The sequence below is a fragment of the Zootoca vivipara genome, chromosome 3, assembly GCF_965207765.1.
Source record: "Zootoca vivipara chromosome 3, rZooViv2.hap1.1, whole genome shotgun sequence".
NCBI classification, from domain to species: domain Eukaryota; kingdom Metazoa; phylum Chordata; class Lepidosauria; order Squamata; family Lacertidae; genus Zootoca; species Zootoca vivipara.
In genome coordinates, this window is record NC_142586.1 from 64,374,986 (window position 1) to 64,391,251 (window position 16,266).

The following is a 16,266-nucleotide window of genomic DNA, read 5'->3' on the forward strand; positions in this document are numbered from 1 at the left end:
CTCTGGTCATTCTGCCTGGGAGGCCCGCCATTTTTTTCAAGGGCAGATTCCCTCACGTGATGTCCCGACTAGATGCGAGAAAGCGATGGGAGGCAGGCGCGGCGCCTTTCGCGCAGTTGACGCGCTCTGCCAGCGGCTATTTAGAAGTGTTGCTACTTCTGACTTAATTTTTAATCTGTGTTCACACAACATTATTCAAAATGCATATGTATCCTGTGCTTTGTTATGAAATGCTACTGCTCAGTGCATTGCTTCTCAAACCAGCTTCGCACCAGATGGAGTTAATTCCTAATTCACCTCTAGCTATAGAGTGAAGACATCCCTGCCCATCACATCAGTGCTCCCTGTGTGTACATGAAGCCATGCTGATATGAACAGCTATGGCAGGAAGAGATGTGAAACACACCATACAGCATCCCTATGCTCCAAGGTGGTCATAGGAACACTCCCATAGGAAGCTTCCATATACCCAGACCACTGGTCCATCTATAACCGTATTTTTCTTCCTACTCTACTTCCTATTCCTTAACCAGTCACTGGTTGCCCTGAACCCCTGGCCTACCTGGCAGCAAGACAGCATGTCAAGTCCAAAGTCCAGGGCTCAATCCACACAAGCAAAGTTCCAAGGTCAGAAAACACAGTCCAGAGTCAATCCAAGTAGCCAAGTCTGAAATCCAACAGTCAGGATACAGTCCAGAGTCAAACCTGAAGCACAGTGCCATAGAGATCCAGGAGCACACACGTCAAGGTCCCTCAATATGGGCAGTTCAGCAGACACAGCAACTAACCTCTGCTTCCCTTTTGTATTTTGCATGCTGATTGCAACATCTGGGCTTGATGAGGCATGTGACCTTCACTGGTTCTAAACCTACAACAGATGAGGAATCACAGGCTTTCTCCCAGAGCTAGCAAGCTCCACCTGGCCAGTTAGTGAGCTGTCCTGTGGGCCCTTGCCTGCCTCAGCCTCCTAGAGCGCCACTCCTGCTGCCCCCTTTGTCTTGGAGCCTGCCATGTTCGTGGGAACTGCTGTTCTAGTGCCTTGTCTTCTGTCCCTTTGCATCCTCCGTCACCCTGTGAGTATTTCCTTCTCCATCCCCTGCTTGCCCCAGTGTGTCCCAGCCCCAGCTACACCCCTTGCCAGGATCCTCTTCCTCTTCCCTGTTGTCCAGCTGGTTTGTGACACTGATCCATAAAAGTACAGGTACTCTCATCTCAGGGCTGCTAAGTTTGCTTACTAAGAAGTCTTTGATGAAGGACTTTCTCCAAGCATCACTGTTACATAAGAAAAAATACTTCAGATGTCCTAACAATCAGCGAGTGGTAGTTTTGTTTATTGTTTCTAAGTTCTGTCTTAAAACATCCCTATGTGATGGGTTTTTGATGCTATTTCCCCCAATTTATTTAAATTTAATAGATTAAAAGTCAAATTATTAATCAAATAAAATGATTTGAATAAATATTTTTGTGTTATGTCTTTATGTCTTTATATTTATAATATTTTAATTACATTTTCTGTTTTATAATCTATATATATATATAAATGTAAAAATCGTGAAATTCCATTTGACACTTTTCTCCGTAACCGCTTGACCGATCGTCCTGAAATTTTGACACAATGATCCAGGCCACTCCTAGAGTGTTGTTGGGGGCAAAAATCCCTCAAATCGCACACCTGCCCAGGTGCAGACCTGCTTTTCCACCAAGTCAAACAGCGCCCTCAAGTGGCGTAGTACCCTCCTCCACCCCCTCCCTTCCTGTGAAATCTAAGCCACACCCACAAACCAAATGACATCATCATCAACCAAGCAACTTGAAATCCCCCAAGGCGGCCATTAGGCTTTTGTTTAATGTAGGCCCTTGACAGGCCGGGGGGGGGGGGGGAACCCACAACAACACACTTGGGGGCATGGCAAGGGGTTTTTACTTTACCATTTAGCACCACTAACCCTCCCCCCCCAAAAAAGAAAACCCACCAAAAAACCAACATTGCCAAGTGGAGGTCGGGGCCTGCCGGGGGGGGGGGTGGCACAGGCCACAGCACAGCCTTTGATTTATGTAGGCCCCTGCATGCCAAGGGGTTTTACTTTACCATTTAGCAACACTACCACACCAGTCATTGGGGGGGGGGGGGACAAACTGAATAGATCATGGGACACATGGGGCCATTCACAGGGAATAGCCACAACACACCACACCCACAAACCCCGCCTCTGCCACGAGATCCTGTAAAACAGGAGGCCTTGGCTCCATTTTACATACTAGGCCTCAGGTCTACAGCCCATTAAATACTATCCCAAATGGAGCCCTGGGTGGGAGGTGGGGGGAGGAGGAGCCCAAATAGGTCATGGGCTGATGTAGCTTATTTTCAGAGGATGTCTTATTTTTCATTACGCGTCCAGCCTTGCCTCTTCCTTGGGGCCCTCCAGAACTGCGCCTATCACTATGTCTTATTTTCGGGGTATGACTTATATTGCACAAATGTCTTATTTTAGGAGAAACAACTCATTGTTTAAAAAACCCATTCACTTTCTCTCCCCAGTTTAAGTCCTCAGATATTTGCAGTGGCCACCCCCCCCCACCCCATTTACAATCCCCTACCTTCCCCTTGCCTGGGCCAGGTAGATAATGTGGCCCTTTTTAAACCCTTTTGTTACTTTTCTCATTTTACTGATTGTGAATATGCTGACCGAGGCCCCCTTTAGATTCGGAGGCCCGCCCCATGTGGCCCATATGACCCCCCTCCTTCTGTCTGGGCCTGTCTGTTGCTACGGGGCTATAGGGCTTCGCTATTTGACACCCCCCCCCGGGTTGGGATTCTTTAAGTAGTTATCTGGGTCCCAGGGCACATCATAATCCCCTATCCTTAATCTAAATATATAGAAATGTTCACGATTCGTTCGCAGGGGCCAATGTATGGAGATACAGGGGGGAGGGGACAACAGAGGGCTCAGACAAAAGTAAATACTGGGAAATAGAACCCAGAAACTGACAACTCCTTCTCCAATGACGGGGGCCAATGTAGGAAGATACCGGGGGTAGGGGCCAACACTCCCCAGGAACAACAGAGGGTTGCATGCTGGGAAATAGAACCCAGAACCTAACAGTTCCTTCTCCAAGGGTGGGGGCCAAGGTATGGAGATACAGGGGTGAGGGGCCAACACTCCCCAGGGACAACAGAGGGAAGGGTATCCTACGGAAACACAGGGATGAGCCGGGGTGGAGGGAGGAGGGGCAGGATACGTCATGGATCGTGACAGGGTGGGGGTGGGGATCACAGGAAAGAACCACAGCAACGCATGGCTGGGTCAGCTAGTTTCAAATAAATATTTTACAAACTTTAAAATATCCAGTGACTTCCCTTCTTCTCTTTACAAGGTTTATTTTGCATATCATACAGTCCTGCATATTTTACTATAACCATTCAAATCAATTTTCCACTTTTATATCCATCAAAAATTATTTACTCTGTTGAATTTAACTTAATGCTGCCAGCGTTTTCAGCTGTACAGTTATTTTACATATACTCTAGCTTATGTCTTATATTTATTAGCCAATAATAAAAAAGCAGCTGCTCAGAGTGAACTAATTTACAATATGTTGCAGTAAGATATTGTTACATATATATAGGGCAAAGGTGCAAATCCTTCTAATAACAGAATGTGAAGTGAAAAATGTACAAATTGCAAAACTTGGAAGTTATTTAAGAGTTGAAAAAGGCAGAATCTTAACATACGGCATTTAGACAGAATTTGGCAATGTGTATTGCCAAAAGTAAGTTCTTCGCAAGATAATGCAATGTGTACCAAATTATTACTTTTAAATTTTTCTTTGTAAATGTGAACGATAAGACTGATTTAACCAGTTAACAGTCCAGGTGATGTCTGGAGGGTTTCATCTCAATTTTGTTTCCCTTGCCTGTTCACTATTCCCCTACTACTTAGGGGAGTCCTCAGACTGAACACCAGTCATGAACATGACCTGCTTATGTTAATAATACTGTTTTTTCTTGCTTTCTCTCCATAATGGCAAGTCGAATCTTCAGAGCTCAGTAGACACAATATGCATAATTTTTGTCTAGATGCATTATTTTGATCTGCCTTTTCACTTGCGCATTCTGCTAATTTAATAGGATCATTTTCAGCTTCTACTCAAAGTCTAGCAATCAACAGAGCACTGCAGAAAGAAAGCTGCAGTATAAAGAGAGGTAAGTGACAGGAAGACATCTAAGTAAGAGCTAAAAATATAACATTAGCCTATTTTCTCTGACTCCTGTTTATAACTTGGAGCCAAGAAAAATGTTGTGGTTTGTGCATGAACACTAGTTATTGCTTGTTGGTATTTGTCATCTTTTGCTATTTCTGACATTGAACCTTCTTAGTTCAATGGGGTTTACTCCACAATTAGGGCCCATGGGATTTCAGCCAAAGACTATTTTCTGCACTATGTACAGGTGCATTTGAACTATGGCTCCAATCCATAATCCAGTGAGATGGTGCGCATGCTCATGTCCATGCTTTTAGAGTTTTCCCAATATTATCCCCGCTTTTCACCCTTAGATGAGCAGCTTCTAAACAGTTTTAGAGGAAAGGCAACAGTGATATGGGGATGAAGCAAGACACATTTTTCAGATTCCTGTGAACCAGCATGCCTTTTTATCCACTGGAACAAAAAAATAAAAATTAAGCTCCTAGATGTCTGCATCAGATTTTTTTGGATCCTGGGTGATTTTGCACTTGCAAATTTCCAGTCTCTCCAATAGAACCTAATGCACAGCTGCTCACTGAGTCTTTTTTAACTTGATGGCATAATATAAATACTACAACTCCCTCCATCCAACTTATAGATAGCTGAGTTTTTGAGCACACAGAGTACAATGGATACTGATTACTAAAAATAAAGCCAGAAAATAGGACATTAAAAAAGCAGTGCCTGAATTCGAGTTATGCTATAGAAATGTCTTTATCATAAGAAGTGAAGATTAGTTGCGATAGAAGAAGGTAGGTAGAACACTGAGTAGATAGGATGGAGTCATATGGCTGTGTGCAATTTACATGTCGGAATTATTCTGGGGTGGGGGGAAGGGGTTTGTTGCATTTCTGTGCTGGGGACAAGCTACACATGTCTCAGAAGGGAGAGATATGGAAGTTTCTCCATCAAATACTTCCATCCAGCTAGAATGCTGCTTGCAGAATTGAACCAGATTAGGAACATAGAAAGCTGCCTTCTACTGAGTCCATCTAGCTCAGTATTGCCTACAGTGATTGGCAGAGGGTCTCCAGGATTTCAGTCTCTCCCAACCCTACCTAGAAATGCAAGCGATGGAAGTGGAGACCTTCTGGGTGCAAAGATGCTCTACCACTGAGCTACAGGCCTTCCAGAAATGCCATGGGAATTCTGTATTCGCCACAAGCAAGAGAGCATTAGAGTTGCTCCTCTGCCTTGTTGAAATCGGTGGGGAAAGGTAATTTTGTCTTAACCAGTACCGAATTTACATATAAGCTAAACAAGCGGTTAAACCACAGAGTCTAGGGCTTGCTGTCCCTTGTACCTGCCCGTTGCTCGGTCCCAGCTCCTGCCCACCTAGCAGTTCGAAAGCACACCAAAGTGCAAGTAGACAAATAGGGACTGCTCCGGCGGTAAGGTAAACGGCGTTTCCATGCGCTGCTCTGGTTCGCCAGAAGCAGCTTTGTCATGCTGGCCACATGACCCGGAAGCTGTCTGCGGACAAACGCCGGCTTCCTCGGCCTACAGAGCGAGATGAGTGCCGCAACCCCAGAGTCGGACACGACTGGACCTGATGGTCAGGGGCCCTTTAAACAAGCTATAGCTTAGGGCCCCACTCTCTTGCCCCCCCCATATACTTCTTCTTTATTGTATTTTCACTATTAATATACTTCTTTATTGTATTTCAGTTCAACAATTACTTTGCTAAAATACATATTTTGTTATGTGTAAATGGCTTTAGATACATATTGGGTCCATAAATTACCATATAGCATATATTCAACACAAAAACAGTGACAATTTGTTGTTGACAAAGGACAGTTGGGCATATAAAGGGCCCCATTACCTTCAGTAGCTTAGGGCCTCATCAAACCTAAATCCGGTCCTGCTTACCACCAACAAATTTTAGGTATGGAGAGAAATAGGTGAGATGAAAGTTGTAATAAATAGAAACAAATATATAACATAAATATAGGTAAAGGTAATTAGGTAAATAGGTAAATGACCCCATGATGGTTAAGTCCAGTCAAAGGCAACTATGGGGTGTGGTGCTCATCTCGCTTCAAGCTGAGGGAGCTGGCATTTGTCCACAGACAGTTTTCCAGGTCATGTGGCCAGCATGACTAAACTGCTTCTGGCACAACGGAACACCGTGACAGAAACCAGAGCGCCCGGAAATGCGGTTTACCTTCCTTCCACAATGGTATCTATTTATCTACTTGCACTGGTATGCTTTCAAGCTGCTAGGTTGGCAGGAGCTGGGAACAAAGCAATAGGAGCTCACCCCGTCACGGGGATTCGAACTGCCAACCTTCTGATCGACAAGCCCAAGAGGCTCAGTGGTTTAGACCACAGCACCACCAATGTCCCTAAAATAAATATAGGTGGCTGTCATCAAGGTACTGAAAGCTCCCAAGGATAGGGTACATATTTATGCATTAAATCCATTTCAGCCTCACACTAATCCAAATTAAAGTAGTAATACAGGAAATCTCATATTGTTATCATTATTTAACAAAAAAATTAGGACCATATCCCTGTGAAGCATTAGTCACTTAACAATTTTTTTTTAAAAAAAAGACCGCATTACCAGTACCTGTTCTTGTGTGTCTTACGTTATTTGATTGCACTGAGGAAGTTGGCAGAAAAGGAAGTGGTTGGTTTCATACTTGCCTCTGTTTCCTTTTAAAGGCACATTCTCAATCTTACTAGGTAAATATCTCATAATGTTTCTTCTTCAGAAAAAAAGAGAGATTCAGAATGGTTATGCAGCGAATTGTTTTGCTTATTAGGGAAACGTTACATGCTAAGGAGGAGAGGTCTCCTACCTCAAAAGTAAGGGTTGTTTGTTTCTTTCAGTTAAGAAATGTTGGGGCTTATGTGTATTTGTAGATTATTCTCTTAGCAATCTAATCTTAATATTAGGCCTAGTTGTAGTCTAGGTGTGCTTATTCCCTATACTTTATTACCTCTTAGCTTTCAGAAGATAAGAGAGAGCATCACCATTACTCCCACAACTGGTTTTCAGTGCTTCATCTGCCTTCTGAGGTGCCTCACACAGTGAGAAAAGTGTGAAACTGAATAATGCAAGCAGGAGGGCAGAAGCCTGCATTCTCACTGTGCTGTGCTTCTGAAAATATCCCAAGCACTGTGTACAAGTACAAGCCGCTAAGTACAAAGGCTGCTTGCAAGATCTTAGACTTCAGCTATGCAGTACGGGTGTAAGTTTTTCTTCTCTGCAAAGTAACCCAGCCACTTCTGTTGTTGTTCATCCTGCATCTTCACCTGAACAGTTGCTTCAAAGGAAGCCCTCACATGCTGAGGTATTCAGAAACCTGGTCTTCCCCAGGGCCCCATGCACAGATGCAGGAACGGGACTATACAGTGGTGATGCGGGCAACATATTCAGTACATGGGCAGCCTTAATAAGTCTGCAGATTATTGCAGTTCAAAATGGAGTATCTTAAAAAATCACAGGGAGAAGCTTTCATTTCCAGGGTGGGACAATGGCTGGCTCTGTAATGTTCATGAACACTCTAGCCACTCACCCACAGAATGCTGACAAACAGTGCAAATTATGTGAGTGAAGTGAAAGTTCAGTTTGGATGGGAATAATGTTTAAAGTGTGTGTGTGGGGGGGGGGGGACTTGAACTGGGGAGTTTGGCAGCAAAGCTTAGACACCTTACTGCATTTGCCACTGGGACTGTTCTTAGACTAAGGATCTACCAGCTCAGTATCTGTTATGCTGCAGCAGAACTGTAGCTGTTCAGTCCAGCCAGGATCATGTAACTTTAGGCGTTTGGTTGGTTATAAACAGTTCCTGTTCCAAGCTGCGTGTCTAAATGTGAGCAAATTTGCCTTTGCCTTTGAACATTGTCTTCTGGCCAACCTGGTACTAAGATCCAGCCAATCTTCCAACTACATCTCTGGCCTTGCCTGCATCTTGTTGCCTGCTCTCCTGCCTGACCTCCAGCACATCTATGTTGTTGTTGTTGTTGTTTGTCTCCGTTTCATTTGACTTGTGCCTACCTTGTCAGAATCATCTGCAGCAGAAGCTGCCAATGAAACTCCTCCATTGGCATCCCTGGCCAGAGCATGCAGACTTCTTAATAAAATAAAATAAATATATTTAGTAGCCCTAGAAAGAAAGAAATGAAATGAAATTAAATGAACAGATACCCTTCTAAGTTATTTCTGTGAAAAGAGCCAACCTGGCTGTTCCTATCGTTCAGTCTTTTTAGCCAATGAGTGAAGTCAAACCTGTGATTGATGAGTTAAGTTGTTTGGAACCAGGCAATAGGAATCTATGGGATTCTAAAGAGCTGCTGTTTTTCCCTACTTTTTCTGCTCCTGTTTAATTTGCTGCTCCTTGAAATTTTGCACTTCTTTTTCACAAAGCAACCAGGAAGCATCTTTCCCATGGCAGGTTTGTCTGAGATCAAGGTGAAAAGTAAGAATGCATTTTGCAATTTTTTTAAAAATAAATAAATCTGTCAGGTGAAAATATTCTCCTGTCATTTCAAACTAAGGCTTTAATCCTACACACATGCACCAGGTAAATTGAACACTTTGTTGCTTACTTCTGACTAAGCATGTTTTGTGCTGCAAGCCTTTTAGTAATAGACAAATATCATGGAAAGTCAGTAGCTAAAAATAAGTTATTGTATAATGGCTAATTTGTTACATTTATATAAAAGGTAGTCACATACCACCACCTTCTGGACAGCAGCATTTCCCCCCTTATATTTCTAAAGGAATCTTATAGCAAAGCTGTAAACTGTGGAATCAAGTCAATGAGCTTTCCATGACATTTAATTTCAAGAAAATGCACTTTAAAGAACTTCTAGAACCTCAGCAATATTGTTATAGTGGTAGCCAGCCATTGCTTTGTTCAATAGATTACTTGCCTGTGGGCTAAATGTTTAGCTAAACTTTGACAGTTGGAGATCTCTCCCTGTTGTTTTCAAGGAGATAGCTTGTTATTACCATACTGTTAAGTCAGGGATGGGGAATCCCTGGTTGTCCTGATGTTTTCAGCTTCAGCCAGTTTGAAAATAAAACTGCTTTTTAATGGCATTTGGGGGTTTAGTCTCAGTACTAGTTTTGAGTGCTTGATTTGCCCCTTGGTATCTGATTTGCCCCTGGTATCTGTGCTCACTGGAATGACAGATCCTGAAGCCGAGGCTCCAATAATTTGGCCACCTCATGAGAAGAGAAGACTCCCTGGAAAAGACCCTGATGTTGGGAAAGATTGAGGGCACCAGGAGAAGGGGACGACAGAGGACGAGATGGCTGGACAGTGTTCTCGAAGCTACGAACATGAGTTTGACCAAACTGCGGGTGGTAGTGGAAGGCAGGAGTGCCCGGCGTGCTCTGGTCCATGGGGTCACCAAGAGTCATAGAATCATAGAGTTGGAAGAGACCACAAGGGCCATCCAGTCCAACCCCCTGTCAAGCAGGAAACACCATCAAAGCATTCCTGACATATGCCTGTCAAGCCTCTGCTTAAAGACCTCCAAAGAAGGAGACTCCACCACACTCCTTGGTATCAAATTCCACTGCCGAACAGCTCTTACTGTCAGGAAGTTTTTCCTAATGTTTAGGTGGAATCTTCTTTCTTGAAGTTTGAATCCATTGCTCCGTGTCCGCTTCTCTGGAGCAGCAGAAAACAATATTTCTCCCTCCTCCATATGACATCCTTTCATATATTTGAACATGGCTATCATATCACCCCTTAACCTTCTCTTCTCCAGGCTAAACATACCCAGCTTCCTAAGCCATTCCCCATAAGGCATCGTTTCCAGGCCTTTGACCATTTTGGTTGCCCTCTTAATCTTCTTCCATCATGGGGCTCAATGTGTTTTTTTCTTGTACAGTTGTGGTAGAAGTGTTTTCAAGTGCTGTGAATATTCAATTATGCTTGTGATTTCGTATGCAGCGGGGAAAGAGGGATCCCATGTTTATGGCTGATCCAGACCATATTCCCAGAATGCACTGGGCTAGCTGTAGTGTATTCCAACCCAGGAATTACAGGAGGAAGGCAAGGGGAAAAGCAAGTTCAGGAAACAAGATTACCATTCTGCACCTGCACTTAACTGTAAGCAGGCAAGCGAGCAACTCTAAAATAAGCTTGCTCATTTAATAAACAGCCTGAGGAATCCAGGGTCTCAGACATTTCCCTGAATTGTCAGACCTTGGCCTGCTTAGCTTCAGCAGCGTGGTTGCATGAGCCCTTAGACCCAGCGGTAGGCCCACGAACAGGGTAAGCCGCCCATAGGAGCAGGGTGCATTGCAGTCTCCAGAGCCTGCCTGCCTGCCTCCTCCCACTCAGTTGCCCTACAGCTGGAGGGGAGGCAGCGGGTGGACTGTTTGGGCAGCGCAGAGCCTGCGCACGCTGAAGCCACCGTGTCTCTCCCAGAAGAGACATGTGGCTCGGGTGTGCTGCAGGCCCCGCAGTGAGTGCTGCCTGGCATTTTGTCACCTCCCTCAATGGTGACACCCGGGGCGGCCTGTACCCACCGCTCCCCCCTTCCTCTGCCCCTGCTTAGACAATGTCCTGGGACCTAACGTGTCGTTCTGTGCCTAACACCACAGCAGAGCAGCAAAATACATAATACTCAGTTTCTTGTACCTTTAATACTTTTTTAGGATGGGGGAATGTACGTAGCTTGCCATGTTACAGAGCTGCTGCAGCAGCATAAGAAGAAGAAGGAGAGAGTACCTCCTGAAACTTCCCCATGGGAGTTGAAATGATTGGAGCATTGCCATTAACTGTGGACCCAAAACAGGCAGCACTTATCTGGCCAACCAGTTTTTGTGGCTCTGAGAGTAGCGTGGTGTGCGGGAATCACGGGGCAAGTTTTTAATGGCAACAATTAGCATTGCCTAATATCAAGCTGTTGCTGAAAGGCACAGGAAAGAAACCAGTCACAAAGACTTTCCCTGGTGCAAAGTTGACATTTGGTAGTAATGATTGTGGTGGATTACTATGGGGAAGTATATTTTGGAAATAATACGTATCACCTTCCTACAACAGGTGTAAACTGAACTGCCCAAATATTTCTGAAGAAATATATCAACACATACACATCCAAGCCTAGATATGAAAAAGAAATGAGTGGAAATTCAAATATATCCAGAAGAACCAAAGACAAATTTACAGTCAGAGTCATAAATTGCCAATTTGGTTTCAACAGTTTTTGTAGCTACTTACACAAGGAAACCTTGTGAAATGAATTGTTATATAAAAGTGGTCATGTAAGGGTTCAAAATCCTACAAAATGTGTTAAACTTCTGGTAATTTTCTCTCTCTTTCTTATTCTCTTTTTAATGGATGTGTGGATTGGCAGGGGTGGGGAGGGGTGTTGGGCTGTGAAACTGATATATTCATTTATGTAGTTTTCCAGCAGAGGGCAATATACTTACACTATAGAGATATATTTATCATTCTAAGGAAAAATTGCAGAGTCTGGGACACAACTTTTTGTTGTTGTTGTTGTTAAAAGATATGACAATATTATTTTGGTTTTATTTTCTGCAACAGATGGCTAGCTTACTCTCTGCCACCTGATCTAGAGATGTGTGAAATCCCACTCCTGATAATTTTTGCCACACTTATTCACATGATTTAGCTTTCCTAGAAATTCTTCACATCAAAGGCAAAATTTATTTACCTCAACTGTTAATTGAAGGCATGTTTTAAATGGCAATATTGTTCTTCTAACTGAAGGGCTTGTTCAGCAGAACAATCTACTTTCTTACGGAATACAAACTTGATGTGTGGAAATGCCACTGTGCAATTGGACACATTCTCAAAGGGAGGACTAATTTTTATTTATTTCATATTTTATGTATTTCATACAATATATTTACCACTTGATTGCAGAAAAAGCCACAAAGCATTTTTAAAATTGCTTTAAATAAAAGATTAGCCTTTACAAAACAAATGAAGGCAAATTTTCTACTTGTTTAAGGACAGAGATACATTCAAAATAATATAGATTATGAATACAGAAGTTTGTGAACACTGACTGACCTTATTTTCTTAATTAATGTGAAAACTGACCACTAAAGCTATGCAAGATTGCAGTATGATAAATCTTGTACTCTGTTTGGTCTATCTCAGTCAGCAATCCTGAACACACTTCAAAAGTGCATTTGATTTAGGGCTTACGGCTCAGTCAACATGCATAGGATTGCATTGTATATGAGAATTGTATTTTTTTCGTTGGAATAGATGGCCCTCAGGGTCCGTTCCAACGCTACAATTATATGATTCTGTGAAATATTCACCCCATTTTACTTCTTTTGTTTTAGATCATATGATAATAGCATTTTCTGTTTCTATGGTCATTGGACTTGTGATCGGAGGCATAATCTGGGCTATGCTGGCTTGCCTGTCTAGTCGCAGAGCCAGTGCCCATATTTCCCAGTGGAGCAAATCATCCTCCAGCCGGCGTCCCAGAGCTTCTCGTGGATCTTCTGCCAGCAGGCCAGGATTTTATCGCAACAGCAGCTGTGAACGCCGCAGTAACCTCAGCTTGGCCAGCCTGACCTTCCAAAGGCAAGCTTCCTTGGAGCAGGCCAACTCCTTCCCAAGGAAATCAAGTTTCCGAGCCTCAACGTTTCATCCCTTCTTGCAGAGCCCCCCGCTTCCTGTAGAAATGGAAAGTCAGGTGATTACTTTGGTACCAGCCACCACCACCACCACCCTTACTGGGACCACCACCAACAGCCTATCTCGTCCAGAGTTCCACTGGTCCAATAATAGTCTTCGTGTCTCCAACTCAACACAAACACCACCTCCTGCTTACGACTCTATCATAAAGGCGTTCCCAGACTCTTGACTCCAATTCTTGGGGATGTATGTATATAGAAAGAAACTCAGTTGTATGATTTTCTGTGGGCTCTATGAAGACACCTATGAAGTCTACCATTGCAAGGACCTGCAGTGCTGAGACCCAAGTGATAGTTCTGTGTCCCTCTATGATAGGCATTTGCTGGAGTGAAACCCTGATGTCTCTTTCAGCGACAAATACCTCTCTTGTGCTAGTATTCACAATGGTCTACAGCATCATTGTGTGTTTATATTTGCATTGTAACCATTGCCTTTAGTTTAGATGCAGACTTCATCTAGTCTATCACATTGACTCATTTCTGGAGACACAGAATGTAAAAATAGTTTTCTTTGTAGATAGTCTCCAATTAACCTTAAACACAGTGATGAAATTGCTGTTTTTATTTAGGGTTTCTTTTCTTTTCTTGGTCAAAGCATTTTCCTCTGGGCATTTTGATATGCAAAATAAATAAATCCTACTACTTGTTCATCAGTTGGCCATAGTGCCATGTGATTACAAGATCTACATGATTTTTTAAAAACAGATGTAAATCGCTTAGAATTTGTTTTATATTTCTGTGGGCTAAGATCCCCAATTTATGTTTTAAGATCTTTCTAGTTGGAACCATTGTCTGATGAAGGCTGCTAGCTTGCACATGCTTTCCTAGGAGTAAGCCTCATTGAATTCAGAGGCTAAACGTCAGGGTAGATATAAGAAAAATCTCCTAGAGTAGGGGTTCCCAAACTGTGGTCTGCGAGCTTCATTCAGGTAGTCTGTGGCATGTCTCTGAAGAACCCTTCCAATTTGAGTTCTATCCAATTTCTATGGAATGCAAAATGTAACATAGTAAAATGCAATGATCAGAAATAAAAGAAACAATCAAAACACAATCAAACATTGTACAGCACATTACATTTGCGACAACAGGCAGGAAAATATAATTAAGTGGCCTGCCCAGAGTCTCAACAATTTCCAAGTGATCCATGGGGGTGGGGGATGAAAACCACTGCCCTAAAGCTAAAAAAAATGCATGTAAGGATGTCAATGTTAAACCCAAGATGAGGGGATTCCTTAGCCAATCCCTCCTATAAGCCTCCTAAGTATGAAATAAAAGAGTTGTGCAAAGGAGAAGTACATATACGTCAGTCCTGCTTCCTCTTTCACTGTGATGAGTGTTGCTGCTTTTATTGGGATGTTGCCATCAAATCACATAATGTTAGATTCTGAGCTGGTTTCAATGCAATCCAATGCTTGCAGACTGTCAAAGTTTTCAGTTTGGCAATAATCATGCCTTGGGTTGACCTTATTGTCTATGATACTGCCACTGATATTATTTGTGTTCCTAGAAATATGTCACTGCAATGAAAAATCCCTGAGCCTTTAATTCTGTTTGCATTCCCTGCTGAGATCAATACGATTGCTGTTCAGAAGAGAGTAAGATTTCCTCCAGAATGCATAGCTAATTTGTTCAGTCTGTGTTTTCGATGATAATGGAAAAGCTCTTTAAATAAATGGGGTTTTGTTTTTGTTTTTTTAGTATTTACTTCTGGAAATGTTGCAAATGATCTGTATATAGCTTATATAAGGTAATATCCCATGTGTAGCATTAGTTTTCACAGGGAATTTATGAGACTGCATTATGTACTGTGTTTCCCTGCTATAATTCACACAGGATGCACAAAGGAATGTTTTGTATGCTCAGCTCAGGGAAGCTGAAATATGAATCCTGTGGTTTTTGGTCAGTTGCTTGATGGTATACTGTATTTTTCTGTTTATAGCACGCCGCTGTGTATAAGATGCCCCCTATTTTGGGGGGACTCAAATTAAGAAAATGGGGGGGGGGAGATTGCCTCCATGTATAAGACTACCCCCCCTTTTTAACATTATTTTTTTAGTAAAAAACAACAACCCTGTCTTATACACGGAAAAGTACGGTATATTTAAAGACTAGACAAATCTCTCTTTTTTATCAGCATGTTGGAAATGTTGGGATTTAAATGAAGTCAGAAATATAGCTCTATGTTATCTTTTTGGTTATTTTTAAAAATATTCCAATTTACACCTGAAATGAGTTTTCCCCTGACTGAATGCCACCAGATTTGTACCCTTGAAAATCTGACTACAACAAAGCACTCATTCTTTCCTTATGCTGTAGTCAGGGCCATCTTAAGTACCTTTGGCGCCCTGGCACCCTGGTGCGATGGATCTCACCGCCGCCTCCCGCTGCCCCGTTTTCCAGCGCAATGGGCAGGCGGGCGAGGGGGCTGCTGCGCGACGGGCGGGTGGGTGGGTGGGTTTGCTGCACGGCGGGCGGGCAGGCAGGCAGGCACGGCTGCTTGGCGCCCCCCCCCGGCGGGCCGGCGCTGTGGCGCCCTGCGCCACCCAGCCTGGCCGTAGAGCCGCCCCTGGCTGTAGTTGAGAACTTGGAGAACGATATAGAAAATTCCCCAGCAGGACCTCTTTCTGCTCTTTAGCACCATTGATACTGACAAGCTATTTTTGCAAATTCCCTTGATTAATTCTCCTTCTTGGCAGGAAGGCCCTATAGCAAGTGAGCTACCTGTTCCTATCCCTCCCTGTCTCTCTTTCTTTTGACTTGCTAGGGGGGAAGAGGCTGCTATTATTTTTATTATTTAATACATGTTAAGCTGTAGAACGTCCGACGCAGCTTCCGTGGCTTCTGATTGAGTGCAGGAAGCTCCTGCAGCCAATCAGAAGCAGCGCCTTGGTTTTCGAACTGTTTCAGGAGTCGAACGGACTTCCGGGATGGATTAAGTTGGAGAACCATTCTGGAATGGATTAAGTTTGAGAACCAAGGTACCACTGTATCTCTTCCTTCCAAATCTGTACTGCTCCCCTGGCTACTTCATCCCTTCCACCTTCCACTTTCTCCCCCACTTTATAGTATGCCAAGACATTGTTCAGGGACAGTAGCGTTCCTTTATCTCCTTATAGGTACAGGAAGTGGTGCAGCACTCTTCTCCAACAGTCCCACTCACACCTCCTGCAGGAGAATGGGAGATCTATATTTAAAATACAGCATTCTGTATGAAAGCTGAAGTAACTCTCTCGTACATGCATCTTTCAAGCCTTGTGTACAATTGTCCAGAACTCTGGGGCTTCCTGCAAGTAGAGAAGTAGTCCTTCTCAAGCCTACTAGTCACCACTAGCAGGACTTGATCCTATCATTCCTATTTTCCTTGC

The 16,266-nt window shown here is 43.3% G+C and overlaps 1 protein-coding gene and 1 long non-coding RNA gene across 4 annotated transcripts in view; one reads left to right on the top strand and one right to left on the bottom strand.

Moving 5' to 3' along the window:
* Positions 1–12,033: 12,033 nt before the first annotated feature.
* The window catches only part of LOC132591902 (uncharacterized), a 48,725-nt gene continuing 44,492 nt past the window's right edge, over positions 12,034–16,266 (bottom strand). For 2 of the 3 annotated variants that reach the window (XR_015949334.1, XR_015949333.1), the window contains one exon: positions 15,891–16,066. This is a non-coding gene — a long non-coding RNA (uncharacterized LOC132591902). Of the gene's footprint in view, positions 12,881–15,890; positions 16,067–16,266 lie in introns of those variants that run through there. The other variant, XR_015949335.1, reaches the window with a different exon arrangement.
* On the top strand, positions 12,547–13,213 carry LOC148686277 (myc target protein 1-like). The gene has a single exon (XM_088667320.1). It carries the CDS (start codon positions 12,547–12,549, stop codon positions 13,069–13,071), a length of 525 nt encoding a protein of 174 aa, XP_088523446.1. The 3' UTR covers positions 13,072–13,213.

Excerpts from the sequence above, each read along its gene's own strand:
- LOC148686277 (XM_088667320.1), top strand. The coding sequence starts at position 12,547 with ATGATAATAGCATTTTCTGTTTCTATGGTCATTGGACTTGTGATCGGA.